General features: G+C 45.4%; 1 protein-coding gene across 1 annotated transcript in view; it reads left to right on the forward strand.

The window, feature by feature from the left end:
- The first annotated feature begins 1,567 nt into the window (after nucleotides 1-1,567).
- The window catches only part of NFU1 (NFU1 iron-sulfur cluster scaffold), an 81,126-nt gene continuing 63,163 nt past the window's right edge, over nucleotides 1,568-19,530 (forward strand). Inside the window, exon 1 of the mRNA XM_069766568.1 lies at nucleotides 1,568-1,728. Coding sequence (XP_069622669.1) covers nucleotides 1,676-1,728 — 53 coding nt within the window. The 5' untranslated portion in view covers nucleotides 1,568-1,675. The remainder of the gene's footprint in view (nucleotides 1,729-19,530) is intronic.

The following is a 19,530-nucleotide window of genomic DNA, read 5'->3' on the forward strand; positions in this document are numbered from 1 at the left end:
CATCAAATACCATACCTACTGTAAAGCATGGTGGTGGAAACATCATGCTTTGGGGCTGTTTCTCTGCAAAGGGGCCAGGACGACTGATCCGGGTACATGAAAGAATGAATGGGGCCATGTATCGTGAGATTTTGAGTGCAAACCTCCTTCCATCAGCAAGGGCATTGAAGATGAAACGTGGCTGGGTCTTTCAACATGACAATGATCCAAAGCACACCGCCAGGGCAACGAAGGAGTGGCTTCGTAAGAAGCATTTCAAGGTCCTGGAGTGGCCTAGCCGGTCTCCAGATCTCAACCCTATAGAAAACCTTTGGAGGGAGTTGAAAGTCCGTGTTGCCAAGCGAAAAGCCAAAAACATCACTGCTCTAGAGGAGATCTGCATGGAGGAATGGGCCAACATACCAACAACAGTGTGTGGCAACCTTGTGAAGACTTACAGAAAACGTTTGACCTCTGTCATTGCCAACAAAGGATATATTACAAAGTATTGGGATGAAATTTTGTTTCTGACCAAATACTTATTTTCCACCATAATATGCAAATAAAATGTTAAAAAAACAGACAATGTGATTTTCTGGATTTTTTTTTCTCAGTTTGTCTCCCATAGTTGAGGTCTACCTATGATGTAAATTACAGACGCCTCTCATCTTTTTAAGTGGTGGAACTTGCACTATTGCTGACTGACTAAATACTTTTTTGCCCCACTGTATATCTCTCTGTGTACACATATATCTCTCCATGTACATATCTCTCCGTGTACACATATATCTCTCTGTGTACATATATCTCTCCGTGTACATATCTCTCCGTGTACGCATATATCTCTCCATGTAATATATATCTCTCCGTGTACATATATCTCTCCGTGTACGCATATATCTCTCCATGTACATATCTCTCCGTGTACACATATATATCTCTCCATGTACATATTTCTTCGTGTACACATATATCTCTCTGTGTACATATATCTCTCCGTGTACATATCTCTCCGTGTACGCATATATCTCTCCATGTACATATCTCTCCGTGTACACATATATATCTCTCCATGTACATATTTCTTCGTGTACACATATATCTCTCCATGTACATATTTCTTCGTGTACACATATATCTCTCCATGTACATATCTCTCCGTGTACACATATATCTCTCCGTGTACACATATATCTCTCTGTGTACATATATATCTCTCCGTGTACACATATATCTCTCCATGTACACATATATCTCTCCATGCACATATACCCCTCTATGCTGTCACCATGGACACTGGGATGGCTGCTGTCAGTGATTGCTATGGGGCCTGGTGATAATCTGTTTCCTTCCTGCTCTATGCAGGGTCCCACCATATACACCGAGGGGCTCCATAATAAATGAATAATTGAATATAGTATACACAGGCTATGCTTGTCCTATCAATGGTGTGAAACTGCAACTCCCAGCAAGCCTGCACTCAGGAAGACACAGCTGCCAGTGCCAGCTCTTCCTTCCTGCCCGGGCCGCCTCCCACATGACACATACATGCACTATGATTGGCTGCTCAGTGTAGTGAGTGCAGTGACAGACAGACACACTGGACAGTGGTGGGTGTCGTGCCGTCACCGCGCAGGCATTGTGTGAGACACCTTCACGCTGCGGCTTGCCGGGGTCCTGAAGGACGACAACAAAGATGGCGGCGCCCACAGGCAGGTGGTTGTGCTGCGCAGCGCGGTTATCAGGCCGGTAGGTGACTGTTAGCCGAGCTTATGTAATAGAGCAGGTGTGTGTACAGATGGGGCGTCTCTTATACGGCAATAAACTTGCTTCTGTGTCTGCTGCTGCAGGTAACACCAGCTTGCTTGTCTCCTGCAGTGTGACCTCCATGACAGCCCCTCTGTAGCTTGTTCCCAGCTTTCCCTGAGTACTGAATGGCACATCCTAGTGCTGCTGCAGTGCCTGTATAGCTGGAGGGAGCTGTCATTCAGGATGATGGGTGACACTCCCTGATCTGAGGAGAGTAGTGGGTGTTGAGCGGTGCCATTAACCCTTACATCATGGCTGCAGAACTATGTGGCCCATAGTGACTCATTGCCGGGGCGGATAGAGTGGCCCAAATGGGTTCTGGGCACCAGAACTGGCATTAAAGTGGGCAAACAGCCTATTTTCGCAGATTTGAATTAGTAACTGATGTTTTTAAGGGGTTAAATGACTTTGGGCCACTGATGTCACTCCACGCTTACATCCCCCATAATGGTTTTGTGGTCCATCACCATTGTCATTATGTCACTTTTATTAGTGTTAAAATGTTGCAGCAATTTTTCATTATATTTAATGAAATTTGCAAAACCTTCTTTTTACAGACTTATACCATTTTTAACGGTCTTTGAAGGCTTGATATATTTTGAATCCTGTAGAATTATACCTTTTCAACTACACATACAGGGCTCTCAGCTGCAGTTTCCTCTTCCTGCCAGCACAAGGGTGGAATTCAAAGCCTCTCTTCCTCCCTTCCCCCTGCTATATGGCTGTAATTGAAGACCAGCGTGCAAGCTCCACTGAGAAATTTTTATGGCTTTGTGCTGTGAAAGCCGTCCTCTCCCTAAACCCCTCATCCCCCCTCCCGCCTGATACTAGCTATAACTGGTACAGCCACTTCCAAACCGCATGGGACTTTTTTGTTCTTGAAAATTTATGTACAATGACACAGATCAGGGATTGGGATACAAGGATTACATATTCCGAATGTCCACCGAGAAATCTATAACTCACTGAAATCGCTAGTATCTACACCCAAAAAAATGCAAGGCAAGGATTTCTCCTTAAGCGGGTTATATATCTACGCCGTGTTTATACTTAAAAGAACCCCCAAGACATGGTGAGCATCATGATCATTGTGTCCTTCATCTCCGAGGTTCATACAGCGAGCTATGTATAGAAATGTCTTGTCATAACTCGAAGAAAGGGGAGTATTCAGCCTCTGAGTGAGATCACCACAGGGGCAGTGCCTTGGTTTTGGGCACGGAGATCAGTGAGTTAGACATCAATCTTCACTAGCCTTTTGTCTAGGGTCCAACTGCGAGACCCATCTGTAATGCATCTTGATGTATGCCCATCCCCCACAGCACATGGTCTGCTATGAGATGAAATTACATTACAAACTGTAAGTGTTTTTTTTCAAATTTAATCCCATTTAGTTGTAATTGTACTGTACATACGATACTTGTCTATTTTTCGAATATCTTTTTATAATTCTGTTAACGCAGCCTACCTTTTTGTAGTAAAATATATAAAATTACTAGATTTGTTCCTCCTTGCTCTACAACGTACTGTCCTGTCCTCTGAAGAGAATTACTCTACTAATTTGGGTTGCCTCCTGACACATTATGAATTAAAAAAATCGGAGCTCGTGGCAGCGGATATGTCCTCTGCATTTGGGAGACCTTGTTGCAATGGACGGCGTTGATAGTTATTGTTCCCGCATGAGTAGGAGTAGTTATATTGCCCTCGCTGCAGCGTGCCAATTAGCCAGTACAAAGAAGGCAGACTTTCTGGCTACTAATTATCCTAGGTGCAGTACCCTTTCTGACCTGAGGCTATGGGGGGGTGCCATAGAGCTGCAAGTTCAAAACCGGAACTTTGAAGTGGGACAGAAATAATTCCCCTTCAAAAAGAAGTGAGCAGCCTAACAACCCCGGTTCATGTCCTATTGGTGTTAGTGGCGGGGATCATAAAGTTATCCTCCCTGTCAGGAACATGAGGTATTTGATTGTGTATTATCGCACACACCGAGCTCTGCTACAACCAAGAGCAGAGAACAGACGCTGTGGTGTTGTGAATTCTGCTCTTGGGCTCCCTCCGGTGGTTATGAGTGGTAGTGCTGCTGTCTTTGGATCGCAGCATTTATCAGGTGTGTCCACTTATTGCAATTTGGACTGGGCTATTTAGTCTTGCTTGATCCTTTAGTCAGTGCCAGTTGTCCATTGTTTTTGGAGGATTCACATCCCTGACTGGTCTCTCCTGTTTTGCTGTTCTTTTCAACAAAGATAAGATCTGGCTTTGTTTTTGCTGTCCACATGCTGTGGACCTTATAGTTCTGTGCATTTTCATGTTTTGTCTTGTCCAGCTTTGTCTGTGTAAGGATTTTTTTGCAGCCAAGCTGTATCTCTGGAGATGCAGATATACCCTCCATGTCTTTACTGACCGCATAGTACTCTGTCCTATTCTTTCTTTTTAGCTAGAAAGGCCTTCTTTGCTAAATCCTGATTTCAGTCTGCGTATGTCATTTCCCTCTCCTCTCACAGTCAATATTTGTGGGGCATCTGTCTGTCCTTTGGGGATTTTCTCTGAGGCAAGATAGTTTTCCCGTTTCTATCTTTAGGGGAAGTGAGTCCTTAGGCTGTGTCGAGGTGTCTAGGGAGTGTTAGGTACATCCCACGGCTACTTCTAGTTGCGGTGCTAAGTTTAGGGTCTGCGGTCAGTACAGGTACCACCTTCTCCAGAGTGCGTCTCATGCTGCTCCTAGGCCACCAGATCATAACACTGTGGGTCATTCCGACCCCCCTCTTCTGCTTGCTGCTATGAGTGTAATTCAAAACCCTCACTAGAAGTTATGGCTGTAGCTGCCGTTAGCAGTCTCTGTGAAGGCTGCTCATTTCCCCCCCTCCCACCAAAGACTAGTTTGAACTGGTGTAAAGCCCTGAGTTTCTTTGTACAATTAAAGTTATAGTGCCACTGATTTCAGCTACAAAGATAAGAATTATATATTCCGGACATCCATCGATAGATCTATCACACACTGAAAGCGCTAGCAGCTAAACCCAACGAGGGCAAAGTGCAGATTTTTCCGTAAGCGGTTCAGGGAATCAATCCGTATTTACAATTAAAAGAATCGCCCCGACGTAGTGCACCGCTTGATCCTGGCGTATTTCATATACGAGGTTCATACAGTGAGATATGCATAACAATGGTTTTAATATTTTCAGTAAAGGGGAGGTTTCAGCCCCAGAGTGATGTCACTACAGGGGGAGTGCCTGGGTTTTTGGGCTAAGAATATTTTTGTGTTTCAGCATTCCAGCAGTCTTGGTGCAGGAAGCAAACTAACAACAGCTCGGTAAAGCTGTGCTCATGCATCTGGATATATGGAGGCCCTTTCTCCTCCTGAGCACAAGGCCGCCATGCTGATATGAAATGACCTGAACGACCTGTAATTGTTCTCTATTCAATGTTAATCCTTTTTTTTTGTAATCTTCAATGTACATATGAGTTTGTCTTCTTTAGAACATCTTTTATACTTTGTAAACACTGCCTTCCTTTTTTTATGGAGTAACATATCTAATTTACTAGCTTGTCTCCTATGCTCTATAAAGGAACTGTCGCTTCCTCTTAAAGGGCCACTGTCACCCCCCTCCAGCCGTTATAAACTAAAAGAGCCACCTTGTGCAGCAGTAATGCTGCATTCTAACAAGGTGGCTCTTTTAGTTTTTGGTTCATGTATTCCGGAAAATAAAGCGTTTTGAAAGTTATGCAAAATACCCATCTTTGTCCATGGAGGCGGATCCTCACTACCCAGCTTGAACCGCTACTCTGCCGTCACTCAAATCTTCAGGGGCTTTCGGCGCCGCCCCCTGTGCGCTGTTTTTGCTTCAAAACCGGAGCCTGCGCTGTCTACTACTGTGTTTGCAGGCGCAGTAAGCTCTGGCCGTCTGACGTCCCAGCCAGGCTTGGAGACTGCGCCTGTGCAGGCATTGCGGCCACCCACCTTGGGAATCCCTGCCCCGCACTGTGTTATGCATTATGCACAGTGCGGGGCAGGGATTCATAGGCAGGGCGGCCGCACACGCGCAGTCTGCAAGCCTGGCTGGGACGTCAGACGGCCAGAGCTTACTGCGCCTGCCCCACACAGTAGTAGACAGCACAGGCGCCGGTTTTGAAGCGAAAACAGCACGGAGGGCGCGGCACCGAAAATGGGTTGTTTGCCCACTTTGATGCCAGTTCTGGTGCCCAGAACCGATTTTGGCCAGGCTGAAGGGACCTGGGTTTGATGCAGGGCATCACTGTCTGTGAATTTTAAGTGTCGTATTAGTGGCCCAAAGGCATTTAACCCCTTAAAAACATCAGTTACTTATTCAAATCTGTGAAAATGGGCTGTTTGCCCACTTTGATGCCAGTTCTGGTGCCCAGAACCCATTTGGGCCAGGCTGAAGGGACCTGGGTTGCTTGCAGGGAATCGCTGTCTGTGTATTTTACATGTCAGATCAGTGGCCCAAAGGCATTTAACCCCTTAAAAACATCAGTTACTTATTAAAATGGCAAGAATTGACTGTGCCCACTTTGATGCCAGTTCTGGTACCCAGAACCCATTTGGGCCAGGCTGAAAATAACTGTTTTGGATGTGGGGAGCCCTGTTCTATATGTCTGCAGTGTTAGATCAGTGGCCCAAAGGTATTTAACCCTTTCTTCAGCGCTCTTTGGTGCCCACTTTGATGCCCATTTTTGTGCCAGTTTTATTATTTTTGTAGTCGTTTTTAAGCGTATTCACATCAGGGCTCCTCGCTGCATTGTATATTATTATTGTGATGCTTATTTTTAGTTGTTAAACCTATAAAAAACAGAAAAGAAAAAATTGCCGAATAAGAAACTGACGAATAAGAAACCAACTTCAGCTCCGAATAAGAAACTGAACGAATAAGAAACCAACTTCAGCCTCGTCCCAGAGCTGTGAGATAATGAATAAGTCTCCAGGAATAGACACCCAGGGATAAATCGGTGGTGCAGCTAATCCCGAGACCAGATAGTTTTGTGTTTAAAGTCTGTAAACCTACAAAGTGCAGATTACTGAAACAGGAGGACATGGGATGATCCAGGTTCCAAACCACAATTCAGAAAACATTATTTTCTGGTGATGACAGGATTTACAGCCTGCATAGAAGTATAGAAAATGCTTTTATAGAATCGTGTACAAATAGTGAGGTGAAAAAAAAAAAAAAAGATGAAATTAATATTGTATATTGGCACAATGTCCAGGGAAGGTTACCTCATGTTTATATGCAAAGTATCAGTAAAATAAAAAAATGTTGGTATACCATATTAGATATTAGCTAAGTATAAACCATATTATGTAGGAAGCATACCCGATAGTCAAACTGGATCACAAAACGTTAATCCCCGACACGCGTTTCGCACTGCTTTCTCAGGGAGCGTGTGTGACTGACATCTTTAAAAATGGAGCGTTGTTAACATTGACTTTAGAGCGCACTGGTCAGATAAGATGTCCATTCTCACCATGCAACCAGCAATTATCTGAAAATCCCAAGTAAGGCAACAATCGCACATCTAAGTCTAATTTTACATCTGTGAGAAACAAACCAGTTTTCTCTCCCTGGTCCTCCGTATGGCCTCTGTATAGAATCCGTTTTTTTCCTCTGATGCAGGATACTGTCTGAGCTGTTATCCACTGATGCTTAAGAACAGATATCTGCTGTACAGTGTCTGTCTGCTAGATGCCATCCGTTTTATGTGACTTTAATGGCTGAGTCTGATCCACAAAAAACGGATGAGAATAGGACTGGCTCCGAGTCTCCTGGTCTAGAGACATGGGTCAGTTTTTACAACTGATGTGTGTTTCTGAATTAAGCTTTCCTGTTGTGTGTGCTGGCTGAGAAAGCAGACAGTATACAGATGTGTGAATGCCGCCTTAGGCCGGGTTTCAGTGCTGCAGTAACTGTAAGCAAACAATCCCATGCCCACATGCGGAGGGTAGGGTTTTCAAATAGCTGGTTAGTCGGCCAGATGATTCTGAAAGTAGTACCACAATTTAACCACCGAATTGCACAGCCACTAACAGTCCATTTAATAATCTAATAATTTTGCCAAAAAAGACAAAATTGTGCAGTTCATGAACAAGTTGTTCCAAAACCGTGCTCTCCATATCTGGTTATGGTTGTGGTCACATACGAGTGCTAAAGAGCACACCTCTAAATTATGTTCTGAATATGTGTGGCAGGTTCATAAGTGCGAGAGCTAGCAATGTAAAATCCTATGCCTAGTTTAATGCAGCCTGATCACAGCCTTTGAGCTGTTTGTACTCGGGGTTATCTTCAAAAATTGCTAATACAATGATTTAGAAAAATCATTTTATAGCAGTCTTGGAGGAGGCTAGCTTTCATAAATCTGCTCCACTGTGAAAAGACACTCTCTAGTCCTTAAAGGGAATCTGTCAGTAGGATCATCACTTCTAAGCCATTTCTATGGGTATGCAGGTCATAGGAAGCTGAATAAAGTGACACCTTGATGTCTGCGATCAGATGTCTTATTCCAGAGAAATCCACCTTTTCTTATATGTAAATGAGCTGTTAAGATCTATGGGCCGGACACTGATCTCAGGAGAATCTGCCTCCAGAGATTATTTGTAATAAACCGGGGAGTTACCAGTGTGATGTGTTTTGCCTGCCTCTCCTGATCTCCCTGCAGAGCTGTGTGGGATTATAAGGCCATGTTCACACATTCAGTATTTGGTGAGTTTTCACCTCAGTATTTGTAAGTCAAAATCAGGAGTGGAACAATCGGGGGAAAAGTATAATATAAACATGTCACCACTTCTGGTTTTGGCTTACAAATACTGAATGTGTGATCATGGCCTCACTGACACATCTCCAGGTTCCTCTCAGCTTCCATCTCACAGGCAGACACTACAGTACAGCAGAGCTGTGAGAGCTGCCAAACATGTATTTGCAAGAAGACAAAGTTCACTTCTCCTGTCCTGTGTTAAGTTATCGTCACACTAAGGGCCCCTTTCCACTTGTGAGGAAAACGGACGAGTGCAATCCGATAAAAAATCGGATTGCACTCGGACCAATGTTAATCAATATGTGACACTCCATTTGCGATTTTTTTTCCCAGCCGAAATCGGACTGAGAAAAATCTGTGTCGGCTGAGAAAAAAATCGCAGCATGCTGCGTATTGCTGAGATTCTCGGACGAGACTCGCCAATGCAAGTCAATGGGTGCGAGAAAAAAAAACGCACAGCACTGTCCGATTTTTACGCACCCGTGTCCTTAGAAAAGCCGGCAATTCAGCGCAGAGTACAGTAAAATCACACTGACAGGTTAGATGAGTAGATATATACACATAGAATAGGTATATATACATATATATATATGCCAGGGAGACACCTATATATATATATATATATATATATATATATATATATATATATATATATATATATATATATATATATATATATATATATATATATATATATATATATATAATGCAGCGCGAGATAGCTTTAAAGCTGGTAATTCAATTACCGGCTTTTGCGTTCTCCTTCACAAACCCGACATGATATGAGACCTGGTTTACATACAGTAAACCATCTCATATCACCATTTTTTTTGCATATTCCACACTACTAATGTTAGTAGTGTGTATATGCAAAATTTGGGCGTTCTAGCTATTATATTTAAGGGTTAAATGGCGGAAAAAACTGGCGTGGGCTCCCGCACAATTTTCTCCGCCAGAGTAGTAAAGCCAGTGACTGAGGGCAGATATTAATAGCCTGGAGAGGGTCCATGGTTATTGGCCCCGCCCTGGCTAAAAACACCTGCCCCCAGCCACCCCAGAAAAGGCACATCTGGAAGATGCGCCTATTCTGGCACTTGGCCACTCTCTTCCCATTCCCGTGTAGCGGTGGGATATGGGGTAATGAAGGGTTAATGCCACCTTGCTATTGTAAGGTGACATTAAGCCTAATTAATAATGGAGAGGCGTCAATTATGACACCTATCCATTATTAATCCAATTGAATGAAAGGGTTAAATAAAACACAAACACATTATTTAAAATTATTTTAATGAAATAAAAACAAAGGTTGTTGTAATTTTTTATTTAACGCCCAATCCAATCACTGAAGACCCTCGTTCTGTGACAAAAAAAAATAATAAACCAACAATATACTTACCTTCCACAGATCTGTAAAGTCCAACGATGTAAATCCTTCTGAAGGGGTTAAAACATTTTGCAGCCAGGAGCTTTGCTAATGCAATGCTACTCCTCGCTGCAAAACCCCGGGGAATGAGTCTAAATATAGATCAATGAGCTATATTTAGCTTCATTTGCGGTGAGGCGCCCTCTGCTGGCTGTTCATAGATCGTGGGAACTTTCCTACAAAGCCAGGGAGCTTTCAAGGAAAGTTCCCACGATCTATGAACATCCAGCAGAGGGCGCCTCACCGCAAATGAAGCTAAATATAGCTCATTAATCTATATTTAGACTCATTTCCCGGGGTTTTGCAGCGAGGAGTAGCATTGCATTAGCAAAGCTCCTGGCTGCAAAATGTTTTAACCCCTTCAGAAGGATTTACATCGTTGGACTTTACAGATCTGTGGAAGGTAAGTATATTGTTGGTTTATTTTATTTTTTTTGTCACAGAACGAGGGTCTTCACTGAGTGGATTGGGCGTTAAATAAAAAATTACAACAACCTTTGTTTTTATTTCATTAAAATAATTTTTAATAATGTGTGTATTTTTTTAACCCTTTCTTTCAATTGGATTAATAATGGATAGGTGTCATAATTGACGCCTCTCCATTATTAATTAGGCTTAATGTCACCTTACAATAGCAAGGTGGCATTAACCCTTCATTACCCCATATCCCACCGCTACACGGGAATGGGAAGAGAGTGGCCAAGTGCCAGAATAGGCGCATCTTCCAGATGTGCCTTTTCTGGGGTGGCTGGGGGCAGGTGTTTTTAGCCAGGGGGGGGCCAATAACCATGGACCCTCTCCAGGCTATTAATATCTGCCCTCAGTCACTGGCTTTACTACTCTGGCGGAGAAAATTGTGCGGGAGCCCACGCCAATTTTTTCCGCCATTTAACCCTTAAATATAATAGCTAGAACGCCCAAATTTTGCATATACACACTACTAACATTAGTAGTGTGGAATATGCAAAAAAAATGGTGATATGAGATGGTTTACTGTATGTAAACCATGTCTCAAATCATGTCGGGTTTGTGAAGGAGAAAGCAAAAGCCGGTAATTGAATTACCAGCTTTAAAGCTATCTAGCGCTGCATTAAATATAAATATATATATATATATATAGGTGTCTCCCTGACATATATATATGTATATATACCTATTCTATGTGTATATATCTACTCTAATCTAACCTGTCACTGTGATTTTACTGTACTCTGCGCTGAATTACCGGCTTTTCAAAGGAGACCCGTGCGTAAAAATCGGACAGCAATACGGATGTCATACGGATGTTGCGATAAAAAAATCGCATGGCACTCGCATGACACTCGCATGACACTCGCATGGCACTCGCAGACGTTACATCAGTTTTTTCGGTCCGTAAATCGGACCGTTTTTTTCTCACACAAGTGGAAAGGGGCCCTAAGGCTTCTTTCACACTAGCGTCGGGCCCGGCCCATCGCAGTGCGTCGGGCCGAGGTTACCGACGCTAGCGTTGCCTCCGCCGCACAATGGGTGCAGCGGATGCTGCTTTTCAGCGCATCCGCTGCCCCATTGTGAGGTGCGGGGAGGTGGGGGAGGAGTTCCGGCCGCGCATGCGCGGTCGGAAAAGACGGTCCGTCTGCTGCAAAAAATGTTACATGGAACGTTTTTTGCGGCCGACGGTCGGCCGAAACACGGCGCAACCGTCGCGCGACGGTTGCGACGTGTGGCAATCCGTCGCAATGCGTTGCGTAATGTTAGTCAATGAAGAAAAAACGCATCCTGCAAACACTTTTGCAGGATGCGTTTTTTCTGCAAAACGACGCATTGTGGCGGATTGCAGTTAACGCTAGTGTGAAAGTAGCCTTAGCGACGCTGCAGCGATACCGACAACGATGTCGATCGCTGCAGCGTCGCTGTTTGGTCGCTGGAGAGCTGTCACACAGACAGCTCTCCAGCGACCAACGATGCCGGTAACCAGGGTAAACATCGGGTTACTAAGCGCAGGGCCGCGCTTAGTAACCCGATGTTTACCCTGGTTACCATCGTAAAAGTAAAAAAAACAAACACTACATACTCACATTCCGGTGTCTGTCCCCGGCGCTCTGCTTTCCTGCACTGACTGTGAGCACAGCGGCCGGAAAGCAGAGCGGTGACGTCACCGCTCTGCTTTCCGGCTGAAAGGCGCTCACAGCCAGTGCAGGAAGCAGAGCGCCGGAGACAGACAGTGGAATGTAAGTATGTAGTGTTTGTTTTTTTTACGATGGTAACCATGGTAAACATCGGGTTACTAAACGCGGCCCTGCGCTTAGTAACCCGATGTTTACCCTGGTTACCAGTGAAGACATCGCTGGATTGGTGTCACACACGCCGATCCAGCGATGTCAGCGGGAAGTCCAGCGACGAAATAAAGTTCTGGACTTTCCTCAGCGACCAACGATCTCCCAGCAGGGGCCTGATCGTTGGTCGCTGTCACACATAACGATTTCCTTAACGATATCGTTGCTACGTCACAAAAAGCAACAATATCGTTAACGATATCGTTCAGTGTGACGGTACCTTTAGTTACTTATCTCACACTGATAACACTTCCTTTTATATAAAGTAATCTCTGGAGGCAGATTCTCCTACAGGTCAGTGTCCGGCCCGTGGATATTAACCGCTCATTCACATATAAGACAAATGTGGATTTCTCTGGAATAAAGGTACCGTTACACATAACGATATCGTTAACGATATTGTTGCTTTTTGTGACGTAGCAACGATATCGTTAAGGAAATCGTTATGTGTGACAGCGACCAACGATCAGGCCCCTGCTGGGAGATCGTTGGTCGCTGAGGAAAGTCCAGAACTTTATTTCGTCGCTGGACTTCCCGCTGACATCGCTGGATCGGCGTGTGTGACACCAATCCAGCGATGTCTTCACTGGTAACCAGGGTAAACATCGGGTTACTAAGCGCAGGACCGCGTTTAGTAGCCCGATGTTTACCCTGGTTACCATCGTAAAAAAAACAAACACTACATACTTACCTTCCGCTGTCTGTCCCCGGCGCTGTGCTTCCTGCACTGGCTGTGAGCGCCGGTCAGCCGGAAAGCAGAGCGGTGACGTCACCGCTCTGCTTTCCGGCCGCTGTGCTCACAGTCAGTGCAGGAAAGCACAGCGCCGGGGACAGACACCGGAATGTGAGTATGTAGCGTTTGTTTTTTTTACTTCTACGATGGTAACCTGGGTAAACATCGGGTTACTAAGCGCGGCCCTGTGCTTAGTAACCCGATGTTTACCCTGGTTACCGGCATCGTTGGTCGCTGAAGAGCTGTCTGTGTGACAGCTCTCCAGCGACCAAACCGCGACGCTGCAGCGATCGATATCGTTGTCGGTATCGCTGCAGCGTCGCTTACGCTACGTTCACATTAGCGTTGCGCCGCCGTTGCGTCGGCGACGCAGCGGCGACGCGCCCCTATGTTTAAGGCTAGGTTCACACTAGCGTTGCGCCGCCCTGCGTCGGCGACGCAACGCGCGACGCACGTAAAAACGCGCGCAAAAACGCGCGCGTTTTGCGACGCGTGCGTCGTTTTTGACGAAAATCGGACGCACAGAAAATGCTACATGTAGCGTTTTCTTGCGTCCGACGCTAGCGTCGGAAACGACGCACGTGGCGAAAAACGCCACCAAAACAACGCACGCGTCCCCTATGTTAAACATAGGGGCGCGTCGCCGCTGCGTCGCCGACGCAACGGCGGCGCAACGCTAATGTGAACGTAGCGTAACATAGGGGACGCGTGCGTTGTTTTGGTGGCGTTTTTCGCCACGTGCGTCGTTTCCGACGCTACCGTCGGACGCAAGAAAACGCTACATGTAGCATTTTCTGTGCGTCCGATTTTCGTCAAAAACGACGCACGCGTCGCAAAACGTGCGCGTTTTTGCGCGCGTTTGCGCACGTTTTTACGTGCGTCGCGCGTTGCGTCGCCGACGCAGGGCGGCGCAACGCTAGTGTGAACCTAGCCTTTAGTGTGACGGTACCTTAAGACATCGGATCACAGATATCAAGGAGTCATTTCATTCAGCTTCCTATGGGCATGTAGGTCATATAGACGGCTTAGGAGGTTTTACCCTACTGACAGATTCCTTTTATTAAGATCCGTTTTTCGCATACATCTTCTATACATGTTTTTCTACGGATAGAACATATACCCATTATAGTTTATGATGCTATTCGAATATGTGTTTGTCTGGTGACCTAGTGTCCGCAAAAGAAACAAAGACATGTCTGACTTTCATCTAAATCATTGAACAAATTCGCAAATTCAAGTCTGTGGGTCCAGGAAAAACTCCCAGTACACAGATGGCATCTTAGTTGGAGAAGCTTAAGGAGCCGCCATCATTTTCTTTCTGACATTAAAGAAAACCGGATGAAAACTGGCACACTAATGGAAATTGGTCACTTTTTTCTTTTTTCACGTATGGGAAGAAAATAGGTGGCAGAAGGAGGCCTTGGAGGCATCCATCAGGTACAGACCTTGTCCAACACTTCCATAGATTTGAGCTAAGGTGTCTCCGCTCTGACTTTTCAGTCTTGAATTGGCCAAGTGCTTATTTCACTTGGGAGCACAATATCTCTCATGGAGACAAGGCATCCAGCAGGCAAAATCCATAGTAGTCTGTAGTTTGCTTCCCGATTTGGGAGTATGGAGTGATGGACTTTTAGAGCATCTTATTTTTTGTAATACTTTTATTTAAAAGGACCACATGGGTGTCAGCACTAGGTTTCTAGGGTTAAATCCAACCATGGTTAATATCTGCATACAGGTTGCTTGTTTTCACCATGTTTGTGTCGTTTTTCTCACCATTCAGAAAACACATTGATACTTGACTTGCTTTCTATCAAATTGGCCCAAGAATGTGTTTATCTGATAAAGGGAAATGAGATTTTTGGTCCCATTGGGGACAGGGACTGATGTGACTGATGTCAATACTGTGGAATATGTTGGCGCTGTACACACTGCATAGAGTAGACATTGTTGATTTATCAGTAGGATCTGACACCAATGTCTTATTGTCAGGGGTCTGGTGACTGTTATCTTCACATGTGATAGGAGAGTATCATGTCATTTCATCCATTCTCAGCTCCGCTTGACCATAATGGGCCAACCAGCCAAAAAGCTGGAGTGTCTGATGTACAATTTGCCACTTGTGGCTCCATTCTTCTTTTTATTTTGTGCTTTCCTACCTATGATCCCATGGAAAAGCACATGAGAGGTTAAAAGGTCCCACTCCGCCCCCTTTCCTTCAGTGTTTTGACAAGTACCACCCATGGATAGATGCAAATAGAATTTTTTATTAACCACATCATATTACAGCATATGAAAATAGTATACATGGGGGGGGAAAGTAACGGTGCTGTCAGGATGGACTCCTGGAAACCGAATTACCGGTAGGTCTAATAACCATTTTCCAGGACGTCCCCCTGACAGCACCCTGGAGAATATCAGATAAAACTCCTTTAGGGTGGGACAACTGCTAGGAGAACTTTTCTCCCAAATGACGTTTGCTGGGTTGCTAACACATCAAGTTTGTAATGTTTACAGAATGTGTTCTCTCTGGCCCAAGTTGTGGCCTTAAATATTTGCTCTAAAGACTCGCCCGCTCGTTCAGCCCATGATGCTGAGATAGCCCTAGTAGAATGAGCTTTTATTCCTGCTGGACAATCTACCCCTTCTGATGAATAGGCTTTGGAAATTACTGTTGTGATTCATCTAGCTATAGAAGCTTTGGAAGCTCTTTTACCCTTATTTTTTCTCCCAAACAGGATAAATAGGTTAGGGTCCCTTCTTCGGGAATTAGTGGCCTCTAGATAGTCTAACACTGCTTGCCTGACATCAAGGGAATGTAATGATTGTTCTTTTGCATTCGAGGGGTTTTCGCAGAAAGAAGGTAAAATTATTTCCTGGTTTCAGTTTTGTATTGAAGCTATTTTAGGGATAAACGATGGGTCTAATTTTAAAATTGTGATCATCGGGAACCTGAAGGTAGGGATCCCTAATAGATAGAGCCTGAATTTCTCCCACTCTTTTAGCTGTCGTAATTGCTACTAGAAATGCTGTTTTCCATGTACGAACTGAGATAGGTATGTTTTCCTCTAGGGCAAAAGGATCTTTACATAGAGACCTGAGGACTAAATTTAAGTCCCAAGAGGGGGTTAACTGCCTAAAGGTGGGACGCAATCTCTGGATGGCTTTAACAAACCTAATTATCCATTGGTGCGAAGCTAAAGGATAATCTAAGAAAGTGCTGAGGGTCGAAATCTGCACCTTAAGGGTACTAGGCCTAAGACCCATGTTGAATCCAGATTGCAGAAAATCCAGAACTCTGGGAATACGGTAGACCCGCCACCTTCCATACAGAATTTCTTCCAGATCTTGTAGTAGATTGCCGAAGTTACCGGTTTCCTACTGGCTTGGATAGTTGAAATGACTTCATCTGATAAACCCCGAGCTTTTAAAATGTCCCTTTCAGGATCCATGCTGAAAGGTGTAACCTTTCCGGGTTTTGGTGGAAGACAGGACCCTGATAAATGATGTCCTTCCATAGGGGGAGTTTGATTGGGTTCTCTGTTGTCATGGACCCCAGCAACGGAAACCAGCTTCTTTTTGGCCAGAATGGCACAATCATCAGAACTGTTGCTTGGTCTTCCTGAATTTTCCTGAGCATCACCGGAATGAGTGCCAATGGGGAAACGCATAGGAGAGTGGTTTGTCCCAAGTCTGGCTTAAGGCATCGACTGCTTCGGGCATGTCTGAAGGGTTGAGAGAATAGAATCTGGGCACCTTTGAATTTTTTTGTGGCAAACAAATCTATCTTGGGGGTTCCCCAACGGTGGCATAATAGTTGGAAAACTTCTTGGTTTAGTTCCCACTCTGTCGGACAGACCTTTCTCCTGCTTAGGTAGTCGGCCAGGATATTCTGGGACCCTTCTAGATGCACTGCTGTAATTGAAAGAACTGTGTTCTCTGCCCAGGCAAATATCTTTTGCGCTAGATCTTGAAGTGCTTTGTGCTTGGGACCTCCCTGGTGTCTCAGGAATGACACTGCTGTCATGTTGTCCGTTAGAATCTTCACATGCTTGTTCTTAAGCCGAGAACGGTTTTGTCTTGGGGTCTCCCAAACTGCGAAAAGTTCTCTGAAATTTGAAACTTGTGGCTGATGTCCTTGGGCCACCTGCCCTGAAAAAAACATCCTTCCATGTGTGTTCTCCATCCCCACTGACTGGCGTCTGTGGTGATTACCACACAAGGAGTCGGAATCCATGGAACACCTGTGCTTAGGTTGCTGGGTTGTGTCCACCACCGCAATGATCTTCTCACTGTTGTTGATAGTTGAATTTGTCTGTCTAGAGACATGTGGCAACGATCCCAGACCGAGAGGATCTGTCTTTGTAACGGTCTTGAGTGGGCCTGGCCCACCTGACACAGGTGATACAGGCTGTCATTTTCCCTAAGATCTTCATGGCTGATCTTATGGTGACTGGACGTTTCAGGAACTCTATGATCATCTTTTTTATTGACTTCTGCTTTTCTCTTGGCAGAAAGGACTGTCTGCAGGTTGAGTCCAGAAGCACTACTAGGAATACCTTCCGAGATTCAGGTTTTAGGTGGGACTTTTTTCGATTTACGATCCATCCCAGGTGTTCCAACACCGCTTTGGTTCGATCTCTGTGTAGAAGTAAAGTCTTTTCTGATCGAGCTACCAGGAGAAAATCAGCCAAATAAGGAATTATTGTAATTCCTTGGTTTCTTAGGTATGCAGCAACTTCTGCGATCAGCTTCGTGGATATTCTTGGGGCTGAGGCCAATCCGAACGGGAGGCATTGAAACTGGAGGTGGCAGGTCTGACCTGATAAACTTACCGAGAACCTCAGAAGTTCCTGAGAGGTTGGATGGATTAGAACCTGATAATACGCACTCTTCAGATCGAGAGTGCACATTACTGAATTTTTGTCTGAGATGGATGGTTGATTTTATGCATTCCATCTTGAACCTTTTGTATTTGACCCATGCGTTTAATGGTTTTAGGTTTATGATAGTGCGACTTTCCCCTGACGGTTTTGGGATTGAGAATAGGGAAGAGTAGTGACCCCTGCCTATTTCTGATTCGAGAACCCAAACTATGACCTGGGAGCTGAAAAGTTCCTGAAGGTCTGAGAACATTGGAGAATTGGCTGCCACAGTTGTTGGTGAGATATACCTTTGGGGCGCGGAAGATATAAGCTCTATTTCCAGGTCGTCCCTCATGACAGCACCACAGGAGGTTGCTCTTCATATCCTTGATAGGGACAGGAACACAGAAGAGGTTAAATAGCCCCTCCCCACCTCCACCCTTCAGTGTTTTTCCTGTCCCTATCAGGGACGGACGCAGGAGAGAGATCTCCAGGAAGATCAAGGTTTTTACCTGATGGGAAGTCAGGTCTCGGTTGAGCAGGAGCTCCTGAGTGCGGTCCCATCCTCCTGGAGGGGGCTCTGGCCGCGAGGATCCGGAAACTCCTCAGGTCGCAGGATACCGACGGAGGTCCCTCCGCGACTGGGTAGAGCTGTGTGCTTCCCATGGACTGCCTCATCCCCTCACAAGGGGCTCTGAGACAGCGGCTGCGGTGCTGAGCGCTCCCCTCAGGCTCCACGTGCGGCCGGTGCTGGCGTTGTACCCGGGACTTCCGGTCCGGCGCTCCGGTCGGGTGACTACTTCCGGGGGGCGTGGCCGGATTCCCGGGGTCAGCAGCGCAGAGGCATTTCCAGGGCGCCGGGAAGCTGCGGGAAAGCTGCGGGGGGAACAAAGACCGGAACAGCATCCGGACTATGCGCCAGGAAAGGTCCCAGGCTGGTCAGCGTGCGTTCCAGATGACGCATGCGCAGTACAGCTGGGGACCTGAAATCACCGTGGAGGCCAGCAGCTGAGCTCGGAAGGAGGACGAATCAGATGTCTTGAAGCTGGGTAAGATTGACTACTTAATGACGGACATCTGACAGCACATTTGACTTAGGAAGATGGAAGGGGGCAGAGAGTGCGGGTGCATCCATGGACCAAATTTGCCGGGCGGCAACTTGGTCTAGCTCAAATACCTTTTGCAAGCACTACAAGCTGGACGTTCTTTCAAAGCAACAGACCAGCTTTGGGAGAAAAGTCCTCCAAGCTGTAATCCCGCCCTAATAGGAGTTATTTGGTATTTCTCCTGTGGTGCTGTCATGAGGGACGACCTGGAAACTAGGAGTTAGTCATACCGGTAACGGTATTTCCAGGAGTCCACCATGACAGCACCCATTATTTGCCCCCCCTTGAACTCCTGTCTGATGTGTGATATGAACATGTATAGAGAGGAAGTTCAATAAAATTGTGTTGTATCCATCCTAGTGTGGTACTTTGTAAAATCACTGAAGGGTGGAGGTGGGGAGGGGCTATTTAACCTCTTCTGTGTTCCTGTCCCTATCAAGGATATGAAGAGCAACCTCCTGTGGTGCTGTCATGATGGACTCCTGGAAATACCGTTACCGGTATGACTAACTCCTAGTTTTGTAGCCCTTGGATATTTAGG

Source organism: Ranitomeya imitator, chromosome 4 (assembly GCF_032444005.1).
Source record: "Ranitomeya imitator isolate aRanImi1 chromosome 4, aRanImi1.pri, whole genome shotgun sequence".
Classification (NCBI taxonomy): domain Eukaryota; kingdom Metazoa; phylum Chordata; class Amphibia; order Anura; family Dendrobatidae; genus Ranitomeya; species Ranitomeya imitator.